The sequence below is a fragment of the Lissotriton helveticus genome, chromosome 8, assembly GCF_964261635.1.
Source record: "Lissotriton helveticus chromosome 8, aLisHel1.1, whole genome shotgun sequence".
NCBI lineage: Eukaryota > Metazoa > Chordata > Amphibia > Caudata > Salamandridae > Lissotriton > Lissotriton helveticus.
In genome coordinates this window covers 608881676-608900753 of record NC_136069.1, presented here as the reverse complement: position 1 = coordinate 608900753, position 19078 = coordinate 608881676, and the positions used below count along the sequence as shown (strand labels likewise).

Sequence of the window (19078 nt, the reverse complement as noted above, 5' to 3'; positions counted from 1 at the left end):
GGGCGGGGCTGATATGTCACCACTATCCAAACCGGCCTGAGGCAGCAGGCTGGAGAGGGCGCACACAGCCCTGCCAAGTACCACGCATAGGGGGTAAAATGACACGTTTTAGTGCGATGGTACACATCACTTCACTGCACTAAAATGCAAAGATGCATACATAGAACCTCTACAAGTTACAGAGAAGTGGGAGACGGGTGCGCTGCTATTAGCATTCATCGATCAAACTTTTGACTTAACTTTGATGGAATAAAGATTAGATTTCTATTAGCAGGGGAATCTATTAGTGATCAAATACAAAGCTATGTAGATGTTTTAAGATAATGATTTTAATGATTATAAAAAACCTTTTATAATAAATGAGACATATTTGCATATTACAAAAGTTCAGTGAGTGAATATTGGTGTGAGTATAGAGTGACTACATGAGTGTGGTTTATACTATCAGAATAGGGATTCTCTTTGTGTAGATTAATATTGACCCTGTCCATAATCTTTGGGTGACAAAGTGCTGCTAATTCTGTTAACTCTTAATACTATTTCCTTTCGCTGTGAGCATCTTAAGGGTATTATATAATTTTAAAAAGTGACCCTTTAGCTCAGGCTGGGGTGCATGTGAAAGGAGAAAGCCACATAATCCCAGAGGTTTTCTAACACACAAATAAAGACCTGCTTACTTTACAAAGCATACCTCTTCTCAAAATATGGTATAGTGATTACTTTTCTAACTTTACCAAGTGCTGCTAGTAACTTGGATACAGTGTGCACTGCTTGCAAATTTGTCATATAATAAAAAACAAAGTTCTTTCAATGTTCTCTTTTTTTAATCCATTAACATTACGGAATTCATGTTTTGTTTGTACATTAATACATAAACCGCTCTTGATCTTATGGACAAGAATCTCCACTTCTCTGAACAAATGACAATCAATTTTACATACAATCAATATGGATTAACAATTTTCTTTAAACAAACACTTTGTATCTTTGCCCAATGCATTTTGGGGCCTTATCCCTTCTTCAGGGGCCTCTGTGAATAAACAGTGATACATGGAGGTTTTTGAGAATTAGAAGGATAACTTCAGACACAACTAGGTGCAAAGAAACATTGGAAGAAAACAAAGGCAGGTTTATGACTGGAGGATATCCACAAATGTTAGCTAATACATCGGAGTACTGGCGTTAAATCGGAAGGATCTTCTGTCTAAAAAGTTGAACACAATCACATAGTGGTCTTTGTTTCCGAAATTTCCACAGCAATAAAAAGAACAATAAATAAACGATGGGAGCTGTTACAAAGTGAACCGGAATTTCGAGGTTTATTTGACTAGAAACTATTTTTTGCATATACTAGAACCTGGAATTTAAAAGAGCTATTGGCCTTATCAAGAGCGAAATCAGATTGCCAGACTGGAGGCATGAAGTAGTGCAACAAATGCATTCATTGTAAAACTGCACTGATCAGCTAAAACATCACACTTTCATGAACATGAGAACAAGTCAAACTTACACTGACAGCAGATTGTAATACTTCCAATGTAATCTACTGTATAAAATGTCTTTGCAGATTAATTTAAATTGGAAAAACGAAAAGTACGTTGAAGATAAGAATCACGATCATAAAAGTCCGATTCGAAACAAAACTACAAATTCAAATTTGGTTTTACATTAGATTGATTCCAGACATACCACCTGACATCTGCGACTTCAAGCTATAGAGTTCCTTGAGAGCATCCCAGGTCGCAATTACTCAAAGCTACTCTCACAAAGAGAAACAATTTGGATCAAAAGATTAGACACCGTGACCCCCAAGGGATTAAACGACAAATTGAAAGAGGACTAAAACAAGTTTAGCCTTTTCTCTTCAACAAAGATGACATGTCGTATCAGATAGTGACCAGTGAGCTGCATAACAAAAAAAAATTACATAATATATATTTTATCTAGTAAAATAGCTTGAGCAAATAGGTATAGAGAAATCTGTTAACTTTGTGGAAAAAAAACACACCTAAGGGATGGAGTTCACAGAGTATTCGGTAAAACAGAACTCCAATAGGTTTCTCCAATGTATCACTTGTCCGTCCCATTGACAAAACATGCTAAATACCAGTTTACTATTATTTACCATATATACACAGAACAACCCACACATCACTTAAAAGTGTTTTACTTAGGTGTTCGGATAATGGTGGGGAATTGTTTTTTTGGGGGAAATTTGCATAATTTGGAATTATTGTAATACGGATGTTGAGCAGATCACTTTCATCTTTATATATATATATGGACTTTCAAGTTGGACGTTATATTAACCCCTACCGCGTTTTCCCGCTGTGCGCGGGAATTTAAAAAATGGCTTGTTTATGACAAAGCCAGCTCGTCATCCGCGTAGCGCAGGTAACGCCCATGACGAGCTGGCTTTGTCATTAGCGCCGAAGGGGTTAAAAAAGCAGTTTTAACATCAGAGTAAACAGTAATTCATAGGTCTACAGTCCTATGCCTGGGGCTAGTGACCTAGACTCTGTCCCCTCTGCTTTCAGGTACTCTTCATCCTCGATCCGCCCTTGGATCCACCCGGACACTTCTCTCCTGGTCGCCAGCAGCATCTTTCTCCAAGGCTCCATAGGAATCAGCGACGAAACCCGACACACTTTGACACCTATGCACCCGCTTCCTGTGGGTGAGGTAACGCGAGTATTTCGGTACTCCTGTGGGTATTGACTACCCTAGTGTCCTAGTTTCAAGTAGCTTTTTCCTAGTCCATCCGGAAGTGTCCTAAAAGAACTAGTTTCCATTTCTTTCGTTCCCATTTAACTCTATGGTAACTTGCGTGGTTGTAAAGACACTGCACGCGCATCCCGTGGGCCTCCTGCTCTCCATCCATTGGTAGTACAGTGTAGCCCCAGCCATTCTCCAGGCCCTAGGCCTTTTCTTTGTTCGTGACGTGGTACTTGTACCACTATTTTAGTATATGGTTCGAAGTGCCCCTAGGGCATTACTGTATTTTGTGCAACTTATTGTATTTTAATTAAGTATCTTGTATTGTGCTGGTGCCTCTGACCTCATAAAGAGTTCAGAGGATTGTGTTAGAAATAAATACATATATATTTTGATATACAATCTGTATGGTGTCCTTTCACTTGGTATTAAAGGGATTGCATATGGTAAAACAGCTGGCTTCACATGCCCTCTTGAGTTTAGCCTGAGACTGCTTTGTCCATGCTACCACTAGGATAGCTGGTCTATAAGGTTGACTTTACAACCATCCCCATAAGGGTTGTTTGGACTGGTGCAAGGTGCTCACTAGAATAGTGAACATCATATACCAGGCCAACTTCTCACAGCACTCATCTCACAAACATCACAGAATTACTGGTGCTGCATACCAGCATGAAAGAGCCCCGGCAATCAGTGCATAAAAATGCAGCACGTGTGAAACACCAGGTGCATTATTCACGCCCACTATACCTCAGACGCAAGTGCAGGTTTCTGATTCCGACTCTAAATACTATGCTAATGACACACTTCAAAATGTGTTATCGTTATTAAAACATTCCACTATTAGCACTGTGATGTATTCCTATAGGTTCTGAATCGATCCCCCTATTCCTGACCCTATTCTGGTTAACAAACCAACAAGTTAACTAGCAGTCAGCCCATGAGGCAGCAAACCCCCATGATGCAGATACCGTTATCTGACGAAGCCACACTACGGCACAGGAACGTGTTATCTGATTAGGTCATAACGCTTGCGATCTAATTAGACAAGCGATATTCCTCCAGCCCCTGATAAGGCATACGGAGTTCTCATAACAAATCAAACCTATGACAACCTGGGAAAAACCCTGCGGCCATTGTTTTGATTTCACCGAGAACTTCAGCAAAAGAATGTGCTAACGACCTGGTCGTATGACATCCTTATTGACGTATCTATGTCCATCCTTACGTCAATCTCGGCACCTTAAAGGTATAAATATTACCGATATTGCCCTATGCAAACACACGCGGTGGTGACGAGACGGAGCAGCCATACTTGCCGAAGCCCAGAGCAGAGCAGACCCAGCTGGCGCAGCCCCGCCTTCCTGACGCGCTGAGAACGAGACGCGCTGCTTTCTCCTGCCGAGAAATCCAGCACCGGCGCTTCCAGGTAGCCCTCGCAGGCAGCCTGGAATATCGAGACCAGAGAAGAGAGATACCATCCCTCATTCATCCTAACTTCCAGGTACAGAACTGAATAACCCCTCACAGAGAATTCTTTAGTCAGTCACTTGGCAAAAACAAACTTAACTTAAACTGTAACTTTCTATTCCCGCCCACGTATTAGGCTTAGGTCAGGTACACGGGGTAGGCGTAGCTAGAAACACCAGTTGAGTACGTTTAGTCAAATGTATATGTGTATGTAATATATTTTATTCATTTTAAACCTTCATATGGCTTAGAAACCATATCAATGTTTTTACAGTATTATTTTATACTTCTGCTTCTAATGTATGCACTTTACTTAACGATAAGTATTGCAATAATATCGATCCATTTCTCTTGTATGAGAAAAGAGACTGATCAATAAATAACATCTTTTATTGAACACGCCCGTCTCTTCCTTTTCTCTACAATCTGATGAGACTAAGAATGCACGTACTGACTGAGTAAAATAAATTGCCTTTTGTTCACACGACTCTCGAGATACACTCTTGATTAGGGGAGAGCAAAGTTGTCATGTTCTATGGTTGTCAGAAACTAAATCCCTTCTTGTCTAATCAGGGAAGTTCATTCCTTCCTGAACATTCGAGAAAGTTTCTAGTGAACTCTGAGCTAGCTGGCAAACCCAAAACTTTAAGTCTAATATCGACAGTAGTAGACCTAGTTAACGTCTGGTCTAGGCCTATACTATTGAAGGTATTATTCCAATGCGCAGAGCCTATTGGGATAATAGGAACTACACTACAGCACTAACCCCTAAATAAGCAGAATAGCACAGAGCTGTGACAACAAGTGTGACTCAGAGTAGAAAATAGCACTGAGAACTAAAAGCAAAAGGTGGAGATCTTGGGGGTCCCTTGCCTGCTCGACTAGCTAAACAAAGTTCTAAACAGGTGAACTTTAAGATCAGGATAATTTGCTGTACAACCTCTGGTGTGTTTGTATTTATATAGCGCACTTCTACCCAGAGGTCTCGTAGCGCTGTATTCATACCGTTGTGGAACCCTTCCTGGCTTTCCTGTGAGATGTCCACTCCTGGGCACCCACAAGGTGAAGCCAGGCATCCAAGCGCTGCTGGGGCCGTTGTGGAGATTAAGCAAGCTATTGCCCAGAGTCACAGAGTGGGGCCCATGATTAGACTAAACACCGATGGCGAGAATTATCAGGTCCGGGGAGATTGAGCCCAAGAGCCACAGAGGCAGGAATTGAACCCTGGTCTGCATCAGGGTCTGCCACTCTAACCATTGAGCCACGCTTCTCCACTTCTCCACTCTTCATTAAAGCGCCTGACCAACGACTTCTTACCTAATGTAACACACCTGTGTCTTTGGCATATTTCTTCATCCATGTCTTGTCCAGGTAACTAATGCTTTCATATATTTTGTCCCTTAGATAGATCGGTTTAGAGCAATTGCCAATTTGTAAATGATGAGATCTATTGTTAATGTATACCAACAAATATGATGCAAAAAATTGTTAATGCATTAAAGTGCTAGCTGAATTTAGTGTAACACAGGGACTGAATTAAGATATACCTAATAGGATCAGGCGCTTTCATCCAAAATGTAAAGTAACTTTCATAATATTTACCTGATAATTTTAAGCAATCGCATTTTGGAGGAATAACGTCAACCCAGAGCACGACCAAACGTAAGTAACAAAGTGCACTTTCATATAACACATTGCGAGTGGAGGCCTATAAATACGTTGCCTCCGCTAGGAATCATTACATAGCGGCCTCCACCGTCTTAAGGTGCAGTCAAGTTCTATGTTAAATGGTGGTGTCAGTTAACCTAGTGAGAAGAGTGACACTATCTGCTGAGAAACCTTCTAGATATTTGTCAGCTCTGCTTGGGTATCAAAGAACTCTTCCAAAATTAAAACTAACGTTTTTATTAGCTGATGCTTCAAAAAAAAGTCCGAAAATATCCACATTCATCACTGCCATGTCAGCTGAAACTGATGATTTAAGCCATCTTTTGATCATATGGTGAGAAAACAGTGGAATATTTTGTAAAACGTGTGTAACCTACCACATGTGGGGCCGTATTATACATAGAGCCTGGGGGGCACAACAGACAGTGCCTTCTTTGTAATGTGACTGACTGTCCCGGTTTGCGCCTGGCACACCTTTTGAAAGATGTATCTATACTACTATTATAAAGGAAGAACTTTGAACCTTTGAGGCGGGTAAACTCGGGAACCACCGCGCCAATCCACACACCCGATACATCGTTGTAATTGTCAGGGTGTGCAGATGGACATAGGCTATATAAATTTAAAAAAAAAGTTATTTAAAAAATTTACGAGGAGAAAAAAAAAGTAGTCCCATGGAAGTAGAGCCGGCCGTGACGTGCGTGCTGACATCAGGAGCGCGGGGACGAGCGGTGTCCAGGAGCGAGAGGAGGAGCGGCGGACATGAGCGCCGGACAGGCGGGGAGGAGCGGTGAGGAGCTGCAGACAGGCTGGGAGGAGCGGAGAGGAGCGGCGGACAGGCGGGGAGGAGCGGCGGGCTGGTGAACTCAGGAGCACGGGGAGGTGTGGCTGATTAGGTAAGGCTCCGGGGGACCCACGGACAATGTCGGGGCGGGCGGGGGCCCTGAAGCCTGATTGCTCCCGGACAAGGTCGGGACGGGCTGCTAGTTGTATACATAATACGGCCCGGTTGTTTCTTAGAATAACCAACATTTCTATTTGTTTGAGTAGCAAAACACATCCTCCAAATAAATAAAAACTATCTCCATGAAAATGGCAAAAATCTGGGATTGCCAACCCGAGGTACCTTTAAGCTAGGCAACTCAACAATAAGCTCCTAAGGTGGCAGTGAATATAAAAATAAAAACAGAGCTACCACGGATAAAAGGAAAAATCAAACGGCACATTCAAGCTAAATGTAGACTAGAGTGAAGCACTACTTCATAATGGGTTGCAAACCCTTTATAAGTAGACCTCAGACAAAACTGTTTGCTGAGAAAGGATTACTGTGTAGTGTGAATGCAAAGTTTGACTAGACTGCTGGGGCAAATTACCGATTGCCACAATTGTAGGTTCAGTAGTGAACACATGATATAAAAGGGGACAGTGCGCACAATTATTTGGCTGTGTTGGAGGATATTATTGGGAAGGTGCTGCTAGCATAATTTCTCACATGCTGTGAGGCAGTACCCATTGGTCAGTGACCTACCCTCACAATGCACTACATTCTGCTCCAACTTTATTATTTGTCTTTCTGTTACTCCCTTTTTTTAATTTAGAACATTCCACTTTTAGTGGGTGGAATATTTTAATATCATTAGTTTTTTTGGCATGGACTACACCAGTTGTTAAACTCAGGTTTAGGGGGCTTAAACAACCAATATAAACCTCTGCAGCGGGTTCTAAACTCATTTTAGGTATCAATTTCAGTTTTTAGCTAACTGTAAGCAAACGGTTCTTGTGAACTATACCAAAAACTTAACGTAGGTTTAAACCTGCTCATTACTCATCATTGGGTGACTTTCTTGTAATTTTCCTTCCTTGGCTTTCCTTCCTCCTCTTGTGTATGTGCAGCCCTGGATCCCTCTGACCATTCTTTTGATTGAATATCCTTCCACGGCTCACATCCACTTTATTCTTTTTCTTTCAGCACCCTGTGACAGTGAATATGTTTTCTGTTGCTTTTCCTCGTGAACTGCTTCCCAACTCCCTCCAAATACCCCTACTCCCTCTTGCTCTCAATTTTGCTCCCAAACTCTCCCATCTTGTCTGTAAAAGCACAGCAGCAAGTTTATTTTTGCATGTGTACGACTAAGGAGCAGATTTTAAGGGTTTTTTTCTTTTATGTTCTGCATTCCACATATTGTAGGCCTGGGCACAGAAATACTTTTTTGGTGCTAGGGGAGAGGCTGGCTTCTGTTCTCATTCAGATGCCATTCTAGAAACAAGATGTACCTCGTATGAACGAAAAATAGCTGTCTCTTCTCCTAGAGACCCATTAATGTGTTGCCTGGGCTACTGCAAAGGACCTTAAGGCTGGAGCATGTTTAAGTTCTAAGTCCTGTGGAAATGGTTTTGCTTTAAATTCTGGCATTTTCCCTTTTTTTTAAATTATGTTTCCTGCGTGAAGGGTATTTGAACAATAAAGCAGGCTATTTATCAAGATTGAAAACATTTAACTAAATTATAAAATACCTCAAGATATGCGCTTACTTTCCGTCAGTATTTTGCAATGTTTTTATTTTTTTTTCTTAACAGATTTGAACGGCTACTAATTGCCCATTCACTTCTTTATGTGCCCTTGTTTTCAGGTCAAATTCAAATTTGTGGTGAGTGAAATTAACAATTGTTAATTTACTCAGCGACAGGCTTCAACTAATATCAGAGTCAAGGGGATAACACCAACGCATTTGAAGTGAAACAGGCTTCAATGAAATATTAACTCCACCAATCTTATTAATACAGATGAGACCCATGTAAGAGTACCACTGAGTTGGGTAACAATAAACACCTGGTATTCAGCACCAAGATACCCTGCCTTGGGTGAACATGCACTTTACAAATAAACATTATGTTACAATAAAAAACATTGTGTGTATTTGACCATTCAATTTGTCCTACACTGTCGTGAAAAATAGTTTTACTATAGTTAATGCTTTACAGAGGTGACAAACATAATTTAATGGATATCATGTCGGACCACGATTGACAGCTTAACATGTATAGAATACAATAAAAAAAAGATTCTTAACTGGTGCACCAAATGGAAAAAACACCTACACTTAAGATCCTCTGGACATTTACTTATTATAATGGCCATAACATGAAAAACAAAATCAAGATAATCCACACGGACATTTGCTTTACAGAAAGAAATTTCAAACCCTGTTGGGTAAATATTCATATGTTGGAATTAAAGTATTTTTGATTATTGATAGATCTGCTTCTAGAAGCTGGTCATCTTTTCAGAAAGACGGCCAGGATCCGATATGTAGACATATGCACAAATGCTTCAAGGTACTCTACAGGCCCTATGTTGGACAGTTTACAGATTTCTCCTGCTAATTTGTTCCACATACAGCACATTTGTACTTAGAAACGTTCTTCACTGAAAGGGGCAAGTTTAAATTTGATAGTTCCTTGTAGGTCTTATTTTTTTTATCTTAAGTATCTTTCAAGAACTGCAGGCTTATTTTTTTCTTTAAAATATTTGGGTGACATCCAAAAAAATGATCTAGTGTGAAAGGTAAGGGGTTTAAAAAGCAGTTAAGATTGTGGAAGTAAATGCGACCGGTTTTAATTCAGAGACATATATGTCCAGATTTCTGATAAAACTCGCACCCATATCACAGGCAATTGGTTCATTAGCTTGGACACAAATCTCTTTGTTAGCCAGCCCGCTAGGTTAAGCGTCTATCCTCACAAAAGAAAGATAACACATTATAAGGTAGAGTTGTTACATGCTCCATATATGTACAATCCTGCTTATGTCAAGCCTATTCTTGCTTAAATGTGTGGTATAAGCCCTGTGCCTCAAATTTTTCACTTCTTTTAAGGCATGTTTCTTTGTGCAATTTCTTGGCTTAAGCAATAGGTTTCCTCTTCTGTCTGCCTGCAGAGTTTGCCCAATGTCCCTCGATCTTCTCAAACCGTTGCAGACATATCCTGTGTGCATGCCAAGTTATCCATTATCGTACAACAATTAATTCTCCTGCACCAGTGCGCAAATTTACAACTCTCAAGGAAAGTTTAGATCTGTTGCAAAACACCAGATTGTTAATTTTGTATAATGACTTATAATGGCCTACCTAGGTTCCAACTCTCCTACACATCACCCAAGAATTTCAGTATCCTAGGCATACCCAGCAGGTTATCGACAGATGTGTCTTTGAGCCACGTCGGATCAGAAGCATTGAGCCATCTTCCTAAAACTCATTTGAAATAACCCACTACATGTATAATAGTTTAAAGTGGTTAAGGTGTTCTACATGTTCATCTAGCATATATTGTTAGCAATGTTTAAGCAGTTGCTACTGAGTATGAGGGGATACTCCACATCAGTCTCTTAAGGGTCACAAAAGATATCTAACAGATAGAGCACTATATTTTATATTGCGTCAAGATAAGGGGCTTGAAACCTTGCCTTTACAGAGGTCTTGAGCTTTATGGATGCAAAATCTTGATCACTGAATCAGCTACTATTTCCCAAGCCCTCCTTCCCACTCCTAAGTGTAAAGGTGTGCCTGCTTTCGCTAGTAAGAAAACTATGAATTTGGTTGCATGACAGTAATCTGTGTGTTGCAGCTAGTCCAAAAGATTGCATCTGCAGCTAGGATGCACAATTAATACTGCAATTTAAAATTAGGTATATAAAAACCCTGTTGACACACAACAACCATCCCTAAGATCATTTTGTTGAATAATCAACAGCAGCAATAAGTGGAGGGGCCACAATCTGGCCAGAATTGTCATTTCCCTTGGGATTATCAATGGCCCCTCAATTGACCAGCTGTGAACAGCAGAGACCTATTTTCCATCTTTGGTGTGATTAACTGTGCTTCAAGTGAGGAAAGGTGCCCAAACGAGAGGTCTCCAAAGGATGATCCAGACGGAGACATTTCTGCAGTGTTCAGATCCGACTGAGTGCTCAATCATAGCTGTAGGTCTTTCAAGGTATTTATTCATGGTTTCCCAAATTCTTCTCGAAGTACAATAAAGAATCCCAGCCCTACACTAGCCCAGACATCACCCAGCAATCGGAGTGCGTTATGTTTTCAACTCTGATATTCTGCTATTGAGTCTGCAGTTTTTTCACCACCCAATGTCCTTGTTTACACCCTGTCAGTACTACACCATGGCTTTGATCATGCAAAATTCCTGGCACTTGTGCTCCACAAAGGATAGCTCTAGATGTCTCCCTCTCGAACACTTGCAATTCTAATCATAGTTTCTGGCCTTTGCCTCATGGTCTCTGGCTGGCTGCGGGCTACCAAGAGTGAGCACCTGTAATATTTCTCTCTACAAGACTCAACCCCCTCCTCGAGTAGGGACATTTACAGTGTCTACTTTGGTATTTAGGATACTCTTGTTCCTCAAAGCCACCTTCGAAGACCACACATACTTGTAAAGTACATTAAAATGCTGGCACTTTGTGGAGGTAGTACATACACCTGCAAAGGGTTTTTACCTTAAACAATGTTTCCTTGCCTATCATTGATACCGGCAGCAGTCCCAGTTCTTAGACTTGTTAGCAAATCCCTCCGGAAAGGGGTTGCATTAAGCCTTACGACACTCTGCTTTTCAATTACAGGGTGTACACAGACCCAGATATTTACAGCAAGTCTCTTTGGGCCAGCAGAGTGCAGCTTTCCATGGCCAGACAGAATTTAACGAGTGTACAATGGCAATCCTTCACATGCTGTTTTAAATATAGACACCAACGTATCCTATGATCTTGAACTTATCCTTTCAAGCAAAAGATTTCCAAATGAAAACTGATTAAAACAATCAAGTTTTGGGTCTGCGTCACCTTTTAAAAGACATTATAGCGACTTACATGATTAGCGAAAATAGTTGAAGGATCTATTATTCTACCACGTCTATCTGTCCTTAACAACCAGAGAAAGGAATACCCTTGCGTCTAAGTGCCAACTTAAATATATAATAGTGTTGTATTCATGTGCAATGGCATGCAGACCAGTTTAGCAGATCTGATAGCGATGGAGCACTAGGACAGTATTAAGTAATATAGTGGATAAAGATAATCCAAGTGGCACCCATTAAGTGAGAGCGGTAGTCGTGGGAGCCCAGGATAACCTAGTGAGATATGTCGTTGAAAAACCAGAAACAAAACATGAAGTCTTGAACTCTCTATAAAAGATTTGAATTGACAAATGCTTTGGTGTTCAAGCACATCCCAAGCGCCAGAGGGGGATAGTAAAATGAATGTGTCAGCTACTCTTAGGAGGTAATTTCATGTTCCAATTACAACCTCATATGAAAATACAAGATGGTATTATCTAATGTGTTTGTGGTAATGCAACCAATGTTTATTAATATATTTCAACATTACGGGAATTTTTTTTATTGGTAGACAACTTGCCAGTATTTCAGGATTCATAAAGTTATTTAAAGTGTCATACAATCTCCTGATATAGGCTTACTTGTATTATTTCGGATAATGCGATTGGTGAGGAAGAGTCTCAGTTATAAACAAATATGGTCAATGGGATCATGGGATTCACTTAAGATCATGTACTCTTGATACTTATGAACTGACAAAGCTTGGAAACTAAAGTGTCTGGACTACCAATCAATAGTTCAATATGCCCAGCGTTTAGCATCATTGAGCTCTGAACCTTACAAACGGCAATGCATTCTGGCTGGGTCACTGCTTAGTTATTGCAGAGAAAACCCATCCTTCTTTCAGCAATTTTAGACAAAAAGATAGTTCTTAAAGTTAGACAGAGGTAAAGCAAATGGGAAGATTATATTATTTGCTATTGATAGATGAAGCCAATCTTTCAGGATATGGTACAAAGGTTTTCGTTCTGGTCTTCAATGGCCTTTCAGAGTGCCAGGCAAATACATGATGGACAGCTCTAAATACACGATTTAAAAACATTTTAAAATCGGTTTTTCTCCCTTTTTCCTGTCAATTGACACTACCACGTCGTTTCTCTCCCCACCACCCATGCAACTATCTTAGCTCGCCTTATAAAGATGTCATCAATAATACGAGAGAGATCTTTTGTGTCTAGGATTCTCTAAGGGTACTTCAATAATTAGGCTTCTTGCCAAATGGTTTAGTCTTTATCCAAATTAGGTTTGAAAAATATATTTTCAAACTGGAGATTTTCTTTAATGACGTTTAATTTCTCAACAATAACAGAGCAGATGACTGGATTCTAGATTTTTTTTAAAAAGCAGCTATCCCACGAGTGGTCTGCAAGATAAAATAGTAATGAGCTTTCAGCATGGTCTTCACAGAGAACCGTGTGTTATAGGAGCCCGAATTGTGTGGCTTTAGGTTAACAACTAAAGAATATATTTGGTTTTTAGTAATATTTGGTTTTCGAAGTACAACCAAATGGTGCAATGATGACTCCTCCATGGGGATGCCCAGACAGGTCAAGTAAAACTAGAAGGCATTGGCTACGAGCCTTCCATCCCCCCATGATGCTTTGGAAGATTATCACCCGCGGGGCCAGCATATCAGCATTAACCCAATACTAATCAGAAAGTAAAGAAAGTTATTGAGATTGGAAAATTTGGATTTCACACAGGCCTCCAAGTAGTATAAGAAAAACAGAAAGCAGTCTATGACTAGGCAAACCAGTAAACTAGCTGGCCATTCCAGTACCCACCATACCAGCTGTGTGCAGTGTGACATTTGTGAATGCTTGTGCCCGTGCCCTTCGTGGCCACTGGCCACACCACTCATCATGTTTTGGCATATAGAAAGGAGCAATTTTGGTCATTCAAAGTACTAAACCAGCAACGCTGGTCCAAATAGTAGTCATTTATTGACTAGTCTCCTTTAGTTTTGAATTTATTGAAGTGTACAAATTCAAGATACATGATTATATAATGTATGGTTTTGTTTAATAGTCTTGTGTTATATGTAGGATGTCAGTAATCATTTCATTTAATGCTTTTTGTATTGTCATCACTTGTTTGTGAATTGCATTGTATAATAGTGTAAATATATGGTTGTACAGTGGTCTTATTTGCTGAAAAAATGTTCTCATAAAATATTTAACAAAAAGATACAAATAGTGGGTATAAATAAAAATACCTGGTCAAATCAGACAAGTAGTGTTTTTGACCTATTTGAATAAGTTTGTTCAAAAATAATGGTGGTTTAGGCATCTTTGTGTTTTTCTCAACAGAACTACTGAGGCAAGAGCAAGGATGACGGCCCACCTAGACAAAGTGCGGGCCGAGGATAATATTAATCCCAATTTAACATGGCAAACACCAGCAGAAATGCAGCCACTTTTCTATGCTATCAAGGTCACCCCATTGCCCGCTTGTTCTTTCAGAAGGGACCAGAGTACGCCTGCTCAGAGTCTTTGCTACAGCTTTTCTTGATACTCCAGCACTGGTATTTTGATTTATCGGGCTTCTGCATTTTGGACAATGATTTATTTTGTCTGAGCCCCACACCAGTCAGTTATATCTACATGCAGCAAAAGACTGAAGAGGGGTCAAATGCAGAACTGATATGGCTGTGGCAAAGGTGCATATTTCTATTCAAATATATTTTAGGGGGGGGTGGTTGCATCATGTGCCCATTTAGTAGCAAAAAGGCCTTCTATGGTTCAATAGACCCTTTAGCCTTTTCTGTCAAGACCGTACTTTCTCTTACATCTTGCGTCCCATTTGGCTGTGCAATGTTTGTTGCAGTGACCAGAATATGGAATTGCACAAGTCCTTGCCAGGCCTCTGAAAAAGCGTTCTATACCGCAGGGCACAAATGTGGTATATTCTTATAATTTTAAGCAAAAACAAAAATGGGCTGACTGATTTAGAAGTGTACGTTGGGAGGAGCCTAGCTCGAGAGCGTAATAGCCGCCTTTTAGCTCGGCTCCGTCGGCCCTCCGGCTAACCTCGAATATCCTGTAATATATCCTGTACTGCGACGATACTTCACTACAGATTTTGGAATTTAAAGACCCACTCTTACTCACCGTCTGGTCCGGAGGCTCCTGCGTGCTGTGGGTCCGCAGCTGTGCCCTCGGTGAGATTGGGGCCTCCGGGCGCTTGAGACCGGGACCTCGCCTGTGGGACCCGACCGGCGGTGCAGAGATTGCCGGCCCCGGCCGCGAGAGTGAGCCACTGGTGGGAACCGTTGTGTGTATGTCCCGGCGATCCTGAACCGGCCCCGATTTCTGGACCGTGCGGCTGGAGGGGGACGAGATGTGTTGGGGGCTGACTGTGTGAAGGGGTCCCTTCGCCTTTGTCCTGTCCGGCAGCCCTGGACCCCGCGCCTGGCTCTCGCCTGTGGGGCCTGCCACTGTTCGGAGGGCCCCCCCATCGAGCGCCTGCCCGTGCTGTGCCGGTGAGGCCGTTGTTGGGAGCCTCCGGAGGTCTGTAAAGTCCTACATTTGGGAACTGTTTGGGGGCCCACGGTGGAGTGTGGGGCGGCGAAACTCACAAGATGGCTACCAACGACGTGGGGGGTGATCCGCTCTGCACCGACGCTCCTTGCTGGCCGGATTGTGCGGAGGCCTGGGCGTGTACTCGAGCGCCCACGCCCGGAGATGTCCTGGACGCCTTGATGTCCTTGTGCGCTGTCTTGGCCCCCGGTGCTTTTACCGACCCCATGCGGCCCGCCGCCATTTTGGGTCGCCGCTCTTTCATGCACCCCTATCGTCCTGATGCCTCCATTGCTTCGCCCCCTTCGGCTGCGCCAGGAGTTGCTGCTGTTGTTCTTCGGCCGCTTGATGGGCCGGTGGCTTTTGAACCTCTGCCTTCTCACCGCCTGGACTTCGAGGACTTCCACACGACGCGGAGATCTGCTCCTTCCCGGACAGCTGGGAATCATGGTGGGCCGCTGTTTGCTCCCGCTTCGATGGATTCGAACTTTTGTCCTGGAGGGATACCTTTGTACTGTCGAACTGCGCACCTGGACTCCGGCTTGCTTTTGCCTGCCCTGTCGTTGCTGCTACAATTGACTTGCTTTATTGACTTTTTGTATTCCCTCCGTACGGTGGCTCTCCCTAACCTACATCACTGCCGTAACTCTGGTCAACATTACGATTATTCTATGCTGGGTGGTCCACTCCATATTATCCTTTATTGGGTTGGTTTCGTGGTTAGGAAGGGTTGGGGGTAAGTTGCACAACATGATAGTTTGCTGGTTTACCTGCCCGTTGCACTGATGCTTGTATTCCCGACATTGTGAAACGTTAAAATGTTCCCCCTTCTCCCCCTCCCTGCGGGTTTCTGCTGTATGTGAAGGTGTAGTACTGATTTGATGCTCATTCATTTGTTGGTCGGGGGAGGGTCGTAGCCGAATGTGTTTGTTCATATCCTCTGGCTCCTCCCTCACATTTTATTTTTTTGTTTCATATTCCCTCTCCTCCTCTTTTTGTCTCCTTATTCACTTTCTTTCTTTACTATATTTCGGGTTTCGGATTAGGGCGACAGGCACGCTGTTTGGAGGGTAGGCCGTAGCCTTCTGCAGGGGTGCGGGGTGGGACGGGTGGGCGGGGTCTTTCAGATGTTTTCTTTTTGGTTCTATGGCCCTTTTCTATCCCTTTATAGCGGTGCCGCTTCTGTCCTCGCTTCTCTGGCATGAGTGGGTTGGGGTCTGTTGCTATGCCACTTTTATCGGTTTCGATGCTCCGTCGCGACTGCCATACCCTTCTTCTCGCCAGCTCTCCACTTTCTTCTGTACTATTAGCCGCGGGATGCCTGGCCCGGGGTGGCGCCCATCTTGCACGATTGTGTTTCTCCCTTTATATTTCTTTTTCTTTGTTCTTCCTTTTTCCTTTCCCCTGTTCTTGCTCTTTTTGGTTTCCTCCCCTCTGTTTCCCCCTTATTTTTCCCCCTTTCCCTCCCCCTCTCCCCCCCTCCCCTTCCCCCCCCCCCTCTCCCCCCCCTTTTTTCCCAGGCTTGTATGGAGAGAAATATGTTCTGTTCGTACAGTCTATCCGCTCCCCTTGCCTTTGTTAGCGTGTTATTGGGTGGGGGGCATGAGATGCTGGTAGTACTTGTATGCTTATCCACTATATTTTGCGTTTGTTTTGTGCTACGATCGACTCGTGTCTTTACATCCTCCTCCCCCCCCCCTCTTCCCGTTTTAGCATGGGTGTATTCCTGTTTATTGGTTTTTCCCGTATCTCTGAGTCTGCCATGAGCCTTGTCCCCTTATTATAAAATGGACCTCATTGATCCTGATATTGGGCCGTTAATGTCGCTTATCCCATTCCTAGCATTGTTTAAATATGTTTGCCTGCCTGCCAGCTGGCCTTGTGTCGCTTATTTTGACTTTTGATCGTCTTTGACTTGTGGCCGGCCGGATTGGTTGTAGGCCCACGCATGTTTATCCTATTGATGCAAATAAAGGTCTTCAAAAAAAAAAAAAAAGAAGTGTACGTTGGTGTAAATGGTATACCTCGGAGTCTATGAAACAGTTCTAAGGAACAGCAATCATGTGACAGCTAGAAGCCCCAACTGGCCAACACAAGCACTGAAGCAGCACGCCCAATTGCCAAGCTGCTGCCGGCATCTACTGTAGCAGCTTCTTGTTCATGCACATATCAGAGGCTGCAGCACTCAGCAGAGCAGGGCACGTGCAAAGCTCATTCCTCTGCATGGTCCACTTACCCTTCACCATCAGAAAGCTTTTGTATCAGTCTGGGGAAACCGGAGAGAATCAAAAAGAATAGTTTCACAGTCTGTTCTTTCATAAATGGATGGCTTGACAAAAAGGCACCGTGGACAATCACTTGAAAGTGCATGCACTACAGCAAAACAATCATGCAACACTTTCACCATAAATTCCGGCTAAAATAGGTTGTGCACCCAGAAAAATGCATGGAAAACTAACACGCGCGTGGGTCACTTTGCATGCTCTACAAAGAACTTGTACAAGAGTAGCTGGGCATACCTTCATGAGAATATGCCTGTTAACATTAAAATATCCATTTATGCCACTTATAATGTGTGAGCATGAAATGCTCTATTTTAAAATGTCGGATATTCTCCAGTTTAAACAAGCACTGGCAAAGCCAATAGGTCTGGTTTTAATGTGGTAATGCATGTAAACATATGTAGTTTGAGTGCGGTGCACGCATAAGCTCTGTTTACCACATTAAAGCCAGCCCTTTTGACTTTGTCAGTGTCATGGGGATAGGTAGCGGAAAAGGATTGCTTTTCTTTGTATAAACTGCGTATACGAGAGAAATTATTGAATGTGGCCAACACTGTGACAACGGATTGCACTTTTCAGATGTAATAATCCCTCGTACTGGAAGATGGCGTGAGACACCAAATAGCAAGTAGTATGAGGAGAGAGAAAAATACTTCTCAGGGTGGAGCACACTATGTACAAGTTAGAGATGTTAACAATAGAAAAAGCAAACAGCCGCCCCACCAAGTCAGACCTAAAAATAAGTAGGGCTGCTGAAAAAAAATAAGCATGGGCGAGGCTGATATTTAAACATGCTTACAATGGGATTAATCTTTCGAACCAGACCTCACAAGTAAGACTATTTTCATGTTTATTTTCACATAAAGGGAATGCCGTACATAACATGCAGATAGATTACTGTCGATAATGGTTGGTACCAAAAATACCATACATTCGAAATTATACCTTAAAAAATGCATATTTCAGGCATGCAAATTAATAGTCATAAAACTATAACTTTTCAACAATCGACGAAAAATACAAATAAAGCAAATGCAACTTTAAACAAAATATGGCAAAAGGTAACTAGGCAATACAGTATTCAAGAACAAACCAACGTCCTACAGAATTAGAATGAACAAAGAAACGTAGTTCATGAGTAAATTACTACCATAGTATCGTTTCAGCTAAAGGACACTGCAAATGTTTCTTGGGATTAATACAAAATAGAAAAGCCCCTTAAAGTTCAAAGCGCATGCCTTATGGTAAAGAGAATTGAATAGCAATATAAAACGAGGCACTGAAAAGTGTAACAAAGCACTGTGCACAACCAAAAGAATACATTTGTACATAAGACTTTAATACAGAATTTTAGCAGCGGAACAAATAAAAAAAATAACCGTAAAGGGGTAAATTAAAAGCTTAATTTCCTGATCAACAGTACTGCATTGCACGTTCAGATGAATTGACTAGACTCAAAAATAAAAATCTTCAGAGGGGGACTGGAGTGCATGCATGAGTGTTTGCTCAATAATTCAGCCCAAC

General features: G+C 42.0%; 1 protein-coding gene across 18 annotated transcripts in view; it reads right to left on the bottom strand.

Annotated features, from left to right (window-relative positions):
* LMO7 (LIM domain 7) overlaps positions 1-19078 on the bottom strand; it is a 516155-nt gene that overhangs the window by 136631 nt on the left and 360446 nt on the right. For 13 of the 18 annotated variants that reach the window (XM_078657434.1, XM_078657441.1, XM_078657436.1 and 10 more), the window contains one exon: positions 17509-17538. The exons of the other annotated variants lie outside the window; for them this stretch is intronic. In XM_078657434.1, coding sequence (XP_078513560.1) covers positions 17509-17538 — 30 coding nt within the window. The remainder of the gene's footprint in view (positions 1-17508; positions 17539-19078) is intronic. 18 annotated transcript variants of the gene reach the window in all.